The sequence below is a fragment of the Pyrgilauda ruficollis genome, unplaced genomic scaffold, assembly GCF_017590135.1.
Source record: "Pyrgilauda ruficollis isolate IOZ18807 unplaced genomic scaffold, ASM1759013v1 scaffold126, whole genome shotgun sequence".
NCBI lineage: Eukaryota > Metazoa > Chordata > Aves > Passeriformes > Passeridae > Pyrgilauda > Pyrgilauda ruficollis.
This window is the reverse complement of record NW_024510988.1, coordinates 819746-833826: the sequence shown is the minus strand read 5'-3', so window position 1 is coordinate 833826 and position 14081 is coordinate 819746. Positions and strand designations below refer to the sequence as shown.

Sequence of the window (14081 nt, the reverse complement as noted above, 5' to 3'; positions counted from 1 at the left end):
CTCCAGCAGCTGCTTAATCCAAACAGGCCGTGTTCCCGAGCTTCCCAAGTGTTCGTGGCAGGCAGGAGCAGCTGGAAGAGTTGTTCCCTGCCAGCCCCTCTGACAGCTCACGTTGTCAGTGGACAGGGAGGAGGGGGCTCCTTTGCTCACTGCAAATGCAGGAGGAATTGGGGTGGATGAGCCTGCTCCAGGTTTATTTATTACAGAGACCCTCTCTGGTGACAGCTGTCCATGTAGCTGCAGTCTGCCATGTGCCCTGGGGGTGACACAGGAGCTGAGCTGCAGGGACACCTCCATCCATGGCAGAGGACACCCAGGGACTGTTTACTGAGCGTTTTCCAGGAGGAATCTGGAGCAGGAGGACTCCCCGGGACAGTTCTAGGAAATGTCTTGCTCCCAAATAAACATGTTGATTTTCTCAATGCAGTCGGTTTGCCGGTGCCATCTGTTGGCTCCCATTCCATGGAGGAGATCCGTGCTGATTTACAGGAATGCCACTGCCATAATTACACTTTTGCAGTGATCACTGATCAGCCTGAGCACATGGGCTCCTTTTGGAAGAAGTGGGGGTTTCTGGTTTTCACTCAGGACACTGTAGAAACAACTGAACTGAAAGGGAAAAGGTGATTTCTTTATGGAATGATCACTCATGCAAGAAATTTTATTTATCATTGCATTATAATTATATCCAAGCAGATGCATGGCGTGAAGGAGCAGATTTTAGCCCAGGCCAGGGTCTCTGGCTTGTTCCTTTGTTGGCCGTGTTCCCGAGCTTCCCAAGTGTTCGTGGCAGGCAGGAGCAGCTGGAAGAGTTGTTCCCTGCCAGCCCCTCTGACAGCTCACGTTGTCAGTGGACAGGGAGGAGGGGGCTCCTTTGCTCACTGCAAATGCAGGAGGAATTGGGGTGGATGAGCCTGCTCCAGGTTTATTTGTTCCAGAGACCCTCTCTGGTGACAGCTCTCCGTGTAGCTGCAGTCTGCCATGTGCCCTGGGGGTGACACAGGAGCTGAGCTGCAGGGACACCTCCATCCATGGCAGAGGACACCCAGGGACTGTTTACTGAGCGTTTTCCAGGAGGAATCTGGAGCAGGAGGACTCCCCGGGACAGTTCTAGGAAATGTCTTGCTCCCAAATAAACATGTTGATTTTCTCAATGCAGTCGGTTTGCCGGTGCCATCTGTTGGCTCCCATTCCATGGAGGAGATCCGTGCTGATTTACAGGAATGCCACTGCCATAATTACACTTTTGCAGTGATCACTGATCAGCCTGAGCACATGGGCTCCTTTTGGAAGAAGTGAGGGTTTCTGGTTTTCACTCAGGACACTGTAGAAACAACTGAACTGAAAGGGAAAAGGTGATTTCTTTATGGAATGATCACTCATGCAAGAAATTTTATTTATCATTGCATTATAATTATATCCAAGCAGATGCATGGCGTGAAGGAGCAGATTTTAGCCCAGGCCAGGGTCTCTGGCTTGTTCCTTTGTTCACAGCACAGAAATAAAAGGAAGCAGTGTCCCATGGCTCCTTTCCACTGAAAACAGACCGTGCTTCCCCCTCTTTCTCTCTCAGAGCCTTTCCAAGCAGCTGGAGCAGTGCAGGGCACAGTGGCTGTCCTCTCCCTGCCCATCCGCCTGGGCACCCAGCAGTTCATTTCCCTTCCTGTTGGCAGGGCACTGTGGATTCAAGGAAGTCTGTCTGGATTGTTATCCACACTCAGCTGAGAAACAAGACGTCCATATAGATTTTAACTCCTGCAAGTTGATATTCTCCTCTCTCCTATTCCAAGCCCTGTGCCTTGTTTCAGAGCCCCTCACCTTGGCATGTTTAGCTCTGCTTTCTGCCAGATTTGAAAATCTGGTATCTCAGGGCAAAGTAGGAATTTATAATGTTGTTTATGTTACACTTTGGGAACTTTAGGAGACTTCTGTGAGCTGAGAGCAAGAATTGTCAGGCTTTGTGTGCTGGGCTGAAGGAAGTGGTCGGTGCTCAGGGCAGAGGGGCAGCCCGGGCTCCCCCCCAGGAGCTCACATCTCTGGGCATTCTGGGGTGACTGAAGCCCCTTGCTGCCTTCCATCCCTCCTGACATCCCGTGGATGCAGTGGGATGTGCTGGTACTGGGATATCTGGGTGCTCCCTTTTGGCCCTCCAGAATTTCAGTACCCCTCCTTCCATTTCCCAGCTACATTTCATGTGGTTGGAATTTCCACTCCTCCCCACAAGGCTTTGCCTAGCGTGCACATCCACTCAGCACAGCTTTAGTGTCACAGGAGTCACAGAGCAGTGTTCAGCTCAGGTGCACCAGGAGAAGAAAAACCTGGAAAAGCAATGCCTTCTCTCCCAAATTTGCCCTGAATCAGGACAATGTGCCACCTGCAACCTGCAGCTGTCACTTTGAACACCCTACCTGCTCTCCACCAATTGTTTTTAGCAACTTGTCATTTCTCCCAAGTAACAATTCCTTCCCCAAATTACTGGTGCAAGTTTTACTTGGATACAAGAAGGAATAAATGAACTGTTTACAAGTGGCGGGAACATTTTGTTAATTGGTAGCAGCATGCATGCTCCAGGCTTGGCATTTATCCTCCTGCCTGTAAGCTTCATTAACTTCTGATAAAAGAATAGTTAATTTCTCAGACTCCTTTTTTAGAGTATTTCATTGTTTCAGAATTTAGATCATGGTTTTCTTCCACTTCTACTTGTGCCTGAATTTTTGCTTTACTTAATGATGTTTAGTCTTCCTCTCTATTTTATGTGGTGTTTGTAAGCATGAGGGACTGAACTCGATTTTGGGGTTTGGAGCTTATTTTAACTGAAACTGATTCTTTTTGCATAAGTAATTTTATATATATATTTGTAGGTAGGGCAGTTATCGCCCTGACAAGGATTTTATCATAAAATATGAAGGTTAGTTTTCGTGTGCTTTAGATTTTTCCCTTAAAGATCCTAAAGATCCTTTTGTTTGGCTGTTTTTATCCAATTTATAATCTCCAATAAATAAATAAATAATAAAATAAAGGGCTGAATTCATTGTGGCCATCCCTTGGGCTTTAGATGGAGTCAGTGTGGCTGGTGCAACACAAGGACCTCAGCCAGTCCCTTTTCTGTCGAAATCCCAAATCATCTTTGATGAGGGAAGGGAGAATATTAGCCAGCTAGGAAATGCAGGAATGGAGAAACCAACCGATCTGTTCTGGAAAACCTTCATACCAGTCCTTCCCTCTGGAAAAGTAGTGATTCTCCAGAAGAGCCCAAAGAGCAAAGCTCTGGAACAGACCATCTGCAGCTCCCCTGCTGCAGAGCCCCGGGTGGAACATCAGCCCCTGAAATCCCTGAGATTCCCTGCGTGTCCCTGCTGCCCAGAGCACCGGGGATTTCCTCCTTCCACCCTTGCAGGGTCCTGAGGAAGCTCTGCATTTCCTGAAACCAGAGCACGAGGTGGTTTCCCCAGGATTTTTCAGGAGACTTTTGCCTTTCATGTTGAATCAGTTGCTGGAGGCATTTGTGTGGAATGAAAACATTTGGAAGACACCCTTTCAGGTCTCTCCTCTGCCTAACTGCTGAGGGTGGGTTTGGGTTTGGGGCTGCTTGGCTGAGCTGGGGATGAGGTCCTTCTCAAGAAGAAGAAGATCTCCTGAGTGCTGTTGGTCTGGCTTTGCTCCCCATCCAGGTATTGTGTGTCTTGTGGGTGTGGAGTTTCACTCACCACGTGTAAATCCCACAGCGTCACAAGGAGCCAGGGGAGGGGGCAGCCTGGTCCTCCCTGCCCCATGTTATCAGGGAAAACCAGAGGAATTCAGTTCTGTTGTGTCTGGCCCTACTGACCAAGTTGGGTGCAATCAGATGCTCTACATACCCTGAACTTGGCTGAGAGTGTCAGCTCGAGCCATATAATTAAGCTGGGAAATAAGAGTTCCTTAGAGCAAATATAGAGCTGGGAATGAGTAAGGAGCTTAGGAATACTCCAGATCTGTGGATTTTCATTTACGTCTTTGGGCCTGAAAATGACTCATGTCTCTGGGTAGACATCTTGGCTTTGCTCTCGGAGGAAGCTTTTATGTGTATTTATGCTCAAGCTTTACAAAAGCCCGTTCTTGCAGGAAAACCTTGGGTGAAAAGCATGTGGAGAGTGTTTCCCAATCCTCCTCTGGCTCTCTCAACTCTCCCAGCCCTCTCCTGGGCGCAGTGCTGGATCCCTGCGGCGCGGCTCCGCGCTGGGCCGGTCCCAGGGTCTGCACCCCGTTAATCACAGCCCGGTGCCTGGCAGCCCCTGCTGCCGTTTCACCTCGTGCCTGGGCTCCAGCCCCCTCCTGCCAGCAGCTCCCAGCGCCGAGTGCCAGACCTGGCTGCCGTTCAGCTCCCGCTCCTGCTGGAGGAAGCATGCTCAGTGACTTGGAAGGCTGGAAGCGTTCCTGCGCTCTGAATTAAAGGTTTCAAATGAAAGAAACAGCTTATTGTACTTGGGTGCCTTTTCGGGATTCTGCTGCGTTCTGCTCACATGCAGGGCGCTTATTGCTCTGGCAGGGATTTGATCATAAAATATGAGGCTTAATTTTCATGTGCTTCAGATTGTTCCCTTAAAGAAAGATTCCCTTAAAGGATCTGAAGCTGCTTTTGTTTGGTTGTGTGCGTGCCTGTGAGAGCATCCCTTAGCCCTGTCCTTGGGGCTGGCACTAGGAGAGGGACATGTGTTTGGGTCGTGTGCCCCTGTGGGTTTGTGCTCGTGGTCCTGGCACGCTGCCGTGCACAGAGCACTTTGTCCTTGTCCCCACTGAGCTCTGGGGTCTGGGACAAGCCAAGCATTTCTGTGTCAGATCTTTGTGGCTGTGCATCCTCAGCGGTTTTCGTGGCAGTGCTGCTTTGCATGCCCTTCCCCAGGCCTTGCATGATCCTGCAGCCTTCCTGGGCAGGACTTGTGTAAATTAGGCTCTCCAGCAGAGCAACCAGGAGATTTGTAGAAGCGGTTCTTTTCCCAGGGAGAGCCCTCTCTGAGTGAGAAAACCTGCTGGGGGATGGGAATTCATCCCACAAATCCTGAGACTGGAGCTGCTTGCTTGCAGGGGTGTTTCGTGGTGGGCAGGAAGATACTAAAGGCTGAAATTTGATTTAGAAGCAGCAGGGCAAATGTTCCTCTGCCAGGCAGAGCAGCTTTTTCTCTCAGCTGTTTTCTCCATTGAGGTTTCACTCTGCCTTTTCTCTCCTGTTCATCCCAGTGTTCCAGAAAAGATTCCTGTCCTTCCTGTGTATGGATGAAACAGGGTGCTCAGTGGACTTAAAGACAGGTGGTTCTTAGCACAGAAGTGTCTCCATGTTTGGAGTCTGGTGGTTCTACAGTCCATGCCCAAAGGAGCTGGGAGGTGGAGGGAGAGTCTTGGAGACTGGAGAGCAGCTGACTGGAAGCACTTAGACTTGTTTAAACTCCATTAGTGTAGCGTTACAGAGCACTTCTGGTTTAAAACAGATAAATAAACACCTCCATTGTTAGAAGCCTGACACTAGCCCCCATTCCCATCTCTGCTGGGTGCAAGGAGCTGCTGTGTGCATAATGCAGCTGGGTCAGTGACCTCTCTTCTGTTTCCCCTCTGCCAGGTTGCAATAAAGATCATCGATAAGACTCAGCTGGATGAAGAGAACCTGAAGAAGATATTTCGAGAAGTTCAGATCATGAAGATGCTTTGCCACCCACATATCATCAGGTTGTACCAGGTAGGAGCATTCTGCCATGGAGGTTCCATCCCTTGAGCCCACACTGTGCAGCAGCACTTCCTCCAGAGCTATCCCTCCATTCCTGCTACAAGGAACTGGGAAAGCCCTTTATGTTCTCAGGGTCTCAAAGTGCTTTGATTGGAGGGGCAGGGGGAAAGTGTAGCTAATCCTTCTCTTTCTGGGACATCATGCTTCCTCTGTGGGCTGGCCTCCTGCCACTTGTTTATGGCCATTGTGTGCTTCTCAGTTTCCCAGTTGAAACCGGATGCAGGTTCCCCTTCTCCCTTTAAGGGAGGGAGTAAATCTCACCCGGGAGCAGGACTGAGCTCTCCTCTCCCTGCCCAGCTCCCTGTGGCCCCCAGGCCCTGCTGATCTGCTCAGCCCTTTCCTGGAAGGGGATCAATACTGGCAGCGGACCTGCTTTTGAATATTGTTTGCAGACTTTTTTCCCATCTTGTTTGACTTTTTTTTTGTCTGCAAACAGAACCCCCAGAGGCAGAAGCCACGTGGTCTGCCCTTTACACAGGTAGCTGGTTGTGCCCCTCTGTGAGGAGGGTGCAGCAGAGTGATGGGAGCAGAGGCATAAGGCACTCTGTTTCCCATCTGTGCTTGAGAGATATGAACATTTATTTGGACTCCAAAGAGTTAAAACATAGTGAAGTGACAGAGGTTAATGTTTAGCTCCTTTGGCCAAACCATGTGTGAGATGCTTACAGGGACTGTGGCACTTTCAAGGTACCCAGGGAGTGCTTCTTTGCAAACTTACTCCTTAAACCTTTCTTTTGAGGCAAAAAACCTTTTTAAACCCGTTTCATTCCATCGAAAGCTTTTGGTGTGATACTGAAGAGGTGACACTTGGGGCTTGGCTTGTTTAGGGTGGGAGAAGAGCAGGGCAGCAACCCTGAGAAGTCTCCCAGGCTGCTGGAACAGGACAAGACCTGGGAGCAAATGCTAAAGGGAGGGGAAACAGACCAGGAGGAGGAAGGTGCAGGTGAAGTGTAATGTGTAGTTACAGATTTAGGGTTTGAAAATTGCTCTTTCATCCTTACTGTCCCCCGTTCCTGTCATCCCTGCACATGGCTCTGGGAAGCACGGGAAGGTTATAGTTTGGGTTTGATGAAAGCAGTTCCCCGTGTTTCAGAGGGAATAAAGGTGGTTTTAGAGCTATTTCTCGTTGCACTCAGCAGTCTCCTTATGTGTCACTTCTCTGTCCTTGTGTGCAGGTTATGGAGACGGAGCGGATGATTTATCTGGTGACAGAGTATGCCAGTGGAGGGGAAATATTTGGTAAGTACATTTATTGCATTCTTTAATCAGATAATGCACTTGGTCAACTACAGTAAACTGAAAATAGCCACCACACTCTCTTGTTTCAGCTGAGAGGTGCCCTTCAGCCTGCAAACTTTCCATTGACAAGAGGAGTAAAGGAGTAAATGAGACCAACCCCGTGGAAAAATAGCCCCCATAACCTCTGTTTCTTCTTTGGGTTTCATTGACAGGTGGTGCTGCTCCTCTTTCGTGCTCTCTTTGGGATTAAAGATGTTGGGAATAGTCATGCTGTTGGATCTTAGTGTTGCTGAGTGCTTTGCTTCCCAGCAAGTTATATGAACCTTGTTGGTGGTAGTGGAACTGTTGGGATGTGTCAGTAGCTTTCAAAGAAACAGGCAGTCCTGCAGTTCTGGTGGGTTTTGTGCTCAAAACCATGTCTTGTCTTTCCTTTTTGATATCTGATGTTATCTTAGCCAGCATTGATTACATTCCTTCCAAGCACCATTGTCCCAGAGAGTTTTGGCTGAGTGTTCTTGACCACAGGAGCTGTTCCTGAAAGGGAAAAAAGTATCTGTGCAGCACAGCTGAAAGAGCTGTGGGCTGGTTTGTTCATTTGTTTGGTGAACAATAGCAAAACTTATAGAAACAGGAATTTACTTATACTCTGGAATTTTGTGCTGGGTGACAGAGTTGGGATTTTGCAACATTGGTCTGTACTGGCTTTGCCAATGTGAGCCTCCAAAAAGGGGGAAAATCCTCTGTGCTTGAATTAGCTTCAGTCAAGGAAGTGAGGACATCACACATGGTCTGTCAGCTCCTGGGAACACTCCCCCTGTCCTCGTCAGTCATTGCAGAAGATTCACTTTTGATTTTACTTCTCATTTCTCTGGAGGAGAAGCTGAGTTGTAGTAAAAGACGAAGCTTTTAGTGAAGCAAGAGAAACCCCAAATGAAGGAAACTAAAAGCTGAAAAGTGCTGGTTTCCAGCCACTACAAACTGCCACCAGTTCCTCAGTACCTCTGTAGATGGTTGCCATGGCTTCTTGTCAATATTGTCCATGTCCTTTGGATTTCTCCCTGAGAAGGTGACAGCCGAAGGGGAAGCAAGTGACAGCTGATGTTTGGGAAGTGTGGATTGCCTGGTGAAAAACTGACTTGCTGAGCCTTCCAGTTGTTTATTCAAATATGAATCATGGTGCTGGACACACTCAGCAGTTCCAAAGGCTTGTGAAATTCACCTTCCCATGCACAGCAAAATCACCTGCACGTGTCCTGGAGTTGGCTTGGGTGTGTATCACCACAGAAAAGTATAAATCTCTTTTTACTTTTTCTCCCTCTTCTGTTGAATTTGGCAGGGATGGGCTCATCTTTTTTTAAATCCAGAGCTATGTGCAAGCTCACATACAAACTTGGAATGAATTCTTTGGTTACAAAAATAGCCTTCTGCGTGAGTCGAAGTGAAAACCTAATTGCTTTCTGAAAGATTTTCTGCTGTAGTAAATTCAGCTCATTAGCATGGCTAATTTCCATGTTGCTGCCCAGCATTTTATCCTCACTGATAGCTGGGAGCAGCCAGCTCTGTAATAGCGTGAGGCTTCTGCAGACCCAAGCCAGGAGGTCCTGCCTCTCTACCCGGTTTTGAGGATTTTTGGGCACTGCCCTCAGTGCGAGAGCAGAGAGGGGAAAACTCAAGTCTCAGCTTTTTGTATTCAGAGTTTCCTGAGGAGCCATTAAGACTTTGTTCTAACAGCGGAAGCAATTTGCAGGGAGGAAGCAGGAGCCCATTCTGGGGAGGTTTCCTTGCAGTCCTTGCATCTCCAGCGCTGAAGGGTCTCACGTCCTTTGTGAAGACAAAGTCGATGGCAGCGTGGGCAGCCAGGCTCTCCTCTTGGGTAAAACCTCACCTGCACAGTGCCTCTGCTCAGTGCCTGTCCCCCCTGGGGCAGCTGGGCTTGTTGGGAATAGCTGGATGTGCTGCAGGGTGGTGTGTGAGGTGTGTGTGGGCAGTGCAGCCACTGTCACCGTGCCTCCTGCTGGGCACTGGGGGTTCTCTCGCTGTGGAATGGGCCTGTGCTGAGCCTCTTCAATCTTCTTTTTGGTCATGTCTTAACACCTGCGTGATGTGGGCTTTAAAATGTAGTGCTGGAGGGTAAGGGGGGCTGACAGCTGTGGTGTTCTGTGTGTCAAATACCCAGGGTGAGGCTGAGTGCAGCCCCACAGAACCAGAGCTGCAGCATTGTGCCGTTGTGAACTGCAGGTTTTTGTAAGGAACACATCTTAAATTGCTTCCCTGATGCTTTCAGGATTTCCTAAGGTTTAAACAACCCCAAAGACTGTCAGGATTTCCCAGGCAGTGCTAGAGGTCAGAGCTCTCAGCTGCTGGAGCGATGGTTTCTCAAATGGCCGCGGTCAGTCAGGGCTGGCCGTGTGTCTGGCCTGTCCCTGCCCGCCGGAGCTCTGCAGGGATCCCAGCACCTGGGAGGGTTCCACCACCTGCTTATCCAAGTTCCAGTAACAGGGCCGAGCTGTGCCCTGAGAGTCTTTGATTCATCTCTTACTGGAAATGGTTTGATAATTCGCTTTGTTTGCGTAGCGGCGCGCAGGGACCAGGGACAGGCCTTGGGTTTGCTGTGGGCTCCAGCAGCCAAATGTAAATTGTTATTTTTGTCCCTGTCCGTGTTTTGCGTGTGGTTGGGTCGCTGGTTTGACATTATGAAGAAATGAATGTCTCCTTTTAAACACAGGGTGGTCTCTATTCCAGGTCCCTTGAGTGTCCTTTTTCGAGGTCAGATGGAATATAGTCTAAAAATCTGGTTTGCTTTCAGCTGTTTACTATGAAAACTGTAAATAATCTGCAGTCCTCACTGACGGAATATGAGTTCTTGGTTTATTATTAAAAAAAATCACAGGAAATTTAGAAAACTATCATCTGGTTGATGTGGTTACCACGTCTGCCCTGTCTCCCCACCGCCCGCCCGCTTGTCCTGAGCACTGTGAGCCTGAACTGGGCAGACACATTAAACACTGTTGTGGTGCCTGTCTCTAGAAGGTCAGACTGCTTCTGACATCACAAGGTCACCAAATTCACTGGAAATGTGACTTAATCCCCCACACAGAGGAGATGTGAAGCTTCATCAGCGTTTGTTTTCCAGACAGAAAGCAGCTTAAAAGCACGAGGCGTCTGTCCAGAGGCGGGGAGTGGAAACTCGTGGTCAGTGCTCTCTGAACCAAAGGTGATTTTTCCCCAGTGTAGGATTGGATTGTTTTTTTAACACAGAGAGCAGCGTCAGGTGCTTCATGTAAGTAGGGAGAGCGGTGACTGATGTGTGTAGGGGTTGTGCAATGAAATGATGCATTCCTTCCCCTCTGGAAGACACCCAGAGGAGCAGCGCTGTGCACGAGCAGCGCGGTGCCGCCGGCACAGCCAGCCAGGCTCTGGGTGCTCTGGGTGCTGCTCCCAGCTCAGCACTCAGGTCAGTTCTGTAACCCCCACTGCATGGGAGGTTTGTGCAGACTAAGCTCTCAACGGTTAATTTTGGCATACAGTTGCCCTTGGTGGTATGTGAAGTATTCTGTAGCCTCATTGTTTCTGTCCTTCCTCTGGAGCTGGTGCAGAAATGTCAGTGGGCTCGGAGCGCGGTGCCTACGTGCAGAGCCTGGGCCTCTGCTCCAGTTCTTCATCAAAAGTGAAATTTCACGCCTAACCTAAAAAGGGCTTTTTGCAGCCTAAGCAGGACTGGCTGGACAGAGGGGCAGCAGAGTTTTCTGGGTGAGAGGCATGGGGCAGGGGGTGCCCCAAGTGCCAGCACTGAACGCGGGTGTCACCGGCTGTGCCGGGCCTGGTAAACTTGGTTTGGGCAGAAATACACTTAGGAAAGCCTTGCAGAAAGACACCTGCTGCAGTAGCTGAGTTTGCTTTCTTGCCTGCAGGAGAATTGCTAAAATATTTCAGAAGTTGTTGAGAGATTGGAGCCTTGTGCTTTGTTTCCAGGGCACTTGCTGTATGGACAGGCTGGCTCCCAAATCCCAGTGGAGCAGAAGGTGTGAATGACCTTGTTTAGGAGCTGAGCTATTACCTGTTGATCAGTGGCTTAAATTGGAGCAGCACTTGCTGTGCTCTGCTGTCAGTCTCCTTAGAGTCACAAATTTATGACCATGCAAATGCCTTAATGAAATACGACGGGGTAATTTGAGATGGTGACTTTGCTTTGCCCGGCGAGCAAGCTGAGGGTCAGATTTGACTTGGTGATGGTTTTCCTTCTCCAGCCCTGGTTCAGATTTGCTTACAGAATAAGTTTATCCGATGAACAAGAGTTAATTGACAAGTTCTTTGAAAAACACGTCGAGTCTCTTGCACAACATGAGTGGGCAAAGGCAGAAGTAGGTTGCTGTGCAGTCAGGAGCAGCACAACTGCTTTGATGGATCTTGGTAATTAGTATTTACTGCGAGTCAATTATGTCACAGGTATTTTAATGAATGGGTGACTGGGGAAAAACACAACCACCTGATGAGAAACCTGCACAAGTGATTTATTGTTATTATTTTCAAGAACAGATATCTGTATTGAGCCCCCAGTTTAAGGGAGTTTAGGGAAGGATGTGAATAATTTCAGCCTAATTTTGGCCAGAGATGTTTTGAGGCCAACTTGATGGCCCAACCAAGTAGTTACAACCTCCTGAAACGAGGCTTCCTTTCTTTGCCTTTTCTGCTGCCTGTCTCTTGCCTGTCCATCCCTACTCGTGGGACAGTGACAAGTGGCTTCTGTGAGCCTGGTGCTTCCAGGTTTTAAGTGGATTGAACTTCAGCTGGGTCACTGCTGTGTGCCTGCCTTTGTGATCTCTTGGAGAGGCTTTTCCTGTCCGTGTGTGCAGTGCTGGCTTCCAAGGAAAGCCCAGCTGGCAGCAAACACTACCTTTGAGTGAGAGCACAGGCTTTCAGCAAAATATTTGGGAGTGCTCAGATTTCCGTAGTGGAGGCCAGCTCCATTTTTGTCATGAAATGCTTTCTTGGATTTCGCAAGGATGTCGATGCACAGAGAGGGAGGATGTCAAATCCCTCCTGCAGCTGCTGGTAGCTGTGCTGGCTGCAGAGCTGAGGTGAGCAGCTGCTTGCGGCTGTGACTACCTGGCAGCTCGCTGGTTCCAGCAGGAGTTATCTTGGAGGCATGTTAGACCAAAGACACGTTTCCTGTGAAAAACCAGGGGAAGGAAGCATGGCACGTGGCCAGGAAGCTGCACCTCTCGAGGTGATGTGGCACCAGGCTTGGGGTCTGACTGAGGGCAGAGGCTGGAAAGGCTTCATTTTTATTTTGATGTAGAAAAACATTTTAAAGCCTTTGCCCTTGTGTACAAATCAGTTCTGATTGTCCAGGCATCCCCTCAGCTATCCTCTATATAACACTAATTTCAAAGCCTTTCCCTCAGAGCCAGCCCAGGCGAGGACCGGTTGGCAGCAGTGTGCCTGACCCTGCTCGTGCCTCTGCTGCTGGAGCTGGAAACCACGCTGTGCCCACATTGCTCCCACCTCCCCAGCTCTGTCCACGAGCAGCAGAAGCCCCTGTGTCCATAACCCTGTGTTCTCCTCCACCTCACAGATCACCTCGTGGCCCACGGGCGCATGGCCGAGAAGGAAGCCCGGAGGAAGTTCAAGCAAATCGTGGCTGCTGTCAACTTCTGTCACTGTCGTAACATAGTCCACAGGGATCTGAAGGCAGAAAATCTCCTCCTGGATGCAAACCTGAACATCAAAATAGCAGGTGAGCTAAGCTGAGCGGTGTGGGAGGAAGGCAGCTGCTCTCAGGAGTTAATAAATGTAGGCACTGGCTGCTTCCAGGTATTCAGGGAGAAGGAAACGTGGTGCAGCTAAAGGAAGCTTTGGATTTCTGTGTGGCCTGCTGCCCAGAGCTGGAACTGCCAGGTTGTAGCCAGGAGATTTATACCTCCCTTCGAGTAGTGCAAAGTAAAAGAAGAAGGAAAAAAAGGCAGGTTTGGCTTCCCAGGCTGCAGACACTGCGGCGTTCACTCCTCTGGGTGATGGGTGAGACAGTATCACAAAACTGACCTTGTTCTGAGTCCTGCTGCTGGTTCAGGGCTTCTTCAGAGCAGGTCAGGCTAGGTGAGAGAGCAGGAATGGCAAAGTAGGGGTGACAAGGTGGATGGTGGAGCAGTGAAGGAGAAACTGTGCTCCTGGAATCGTTCTCAATGTGGTGTGACAGAGTCAGAGTGGCCTCAGTGCTTTGGGGCTTTATTCCCTGCAGGGAGAGAAGCTGAAGCAGCTGAACACACAGGCCCTCACTTTTGGGCAGTGGGATTTTTTTTGTCACTAGCTGCCCTTCCAGAGAGCTTCTTCCCTGGGCATTTCTGTCCTGACCTAACACAGAGCTGCATGTCTGTGATCCTCTGACCATGAGACTGAGCCTTGTCTTGTCTCTGGGGGGCACTGACTAGGCTTGACTTTATTGGGCTTGGTGGGATTATGACCAATTGAACCAATGAGATTTAACACTTAAGAGTTGGACTCAATCCTCGTGGGTCCTTTCTAGTTCAGAATATTCTGTGATTCTGCTCTGCTCATCTCATTTCATGGGCTTTGGAAGTGGTAGATCTTGTACTCAGCATTTAATTCTCCCAGAGCCTAGAGCACAGCAGAGCACCTTTAGAAAGCACTTGGTTGCTCCCTCTCCTAGCAGACTTTCTGGTGAGATTGTTGTCTTTTGCAAGGGTTGGTAACTTGATTTTTTTTTTTTTTTAGGTGCTGAGGGCTACAAAACTTTTCAGTCTGAGCAATTTTACTTCTGGGACTTAGGAAATACTCCTCTGTCTAGATAGCATCTTGAAGAAAGGAAACAGTCTAGCTCATTGTTGCTGTTCTCTCTTGTACCATCCTAAGGTGTTAGATTAGAGCTCAACACTCAGTTCGTGGTAAAATCATCAGCAATTTCTTGTGCTTCCCTCACACTCCATCTGTGAGGAGGGAGTGGGGAAGGAATAGGAAGGAGAGATGGACTTCATGGACTTCCCTGTGGTGCTTAACAGTGTGAGCCATGTCCTCCTTGGCACAGGGATGATAACCTGCTCCTCACTGTTCTGGGAGCAGGAGATAAGTG

General features: G+C 49.1%; 1 protein-coding gene across 5 annotated transcripts in view; it reads left to right on the top strand.

The window, feature by feature from the left end:
• SIK3 (SIK family kinase 3) overlaps positions 1-14081 on the top strand; it is a 70673-nt gene that overhangs the window by 30811 nt on the left and 25781 nt on the right. For all 5 annotated transcript variants that reach the window (XM_041458118.1, XM_041458117.1, XM_041458116.1 and 2 more), the window contains exons 2-4: positions 5591-5707; positions 6931-6994; positions 12570-12731. In XM_041458118.1, coding sequence (XP_041314052.1) covers positions 5591-5707; positions 6931-6994; positions 12570-12731 — 343 coding nt within the window. The remainder of the gene's footprint in view (positions 1-5590; positions 5708-6930; positions 6995-12569; positions 12732-14081) is intronic.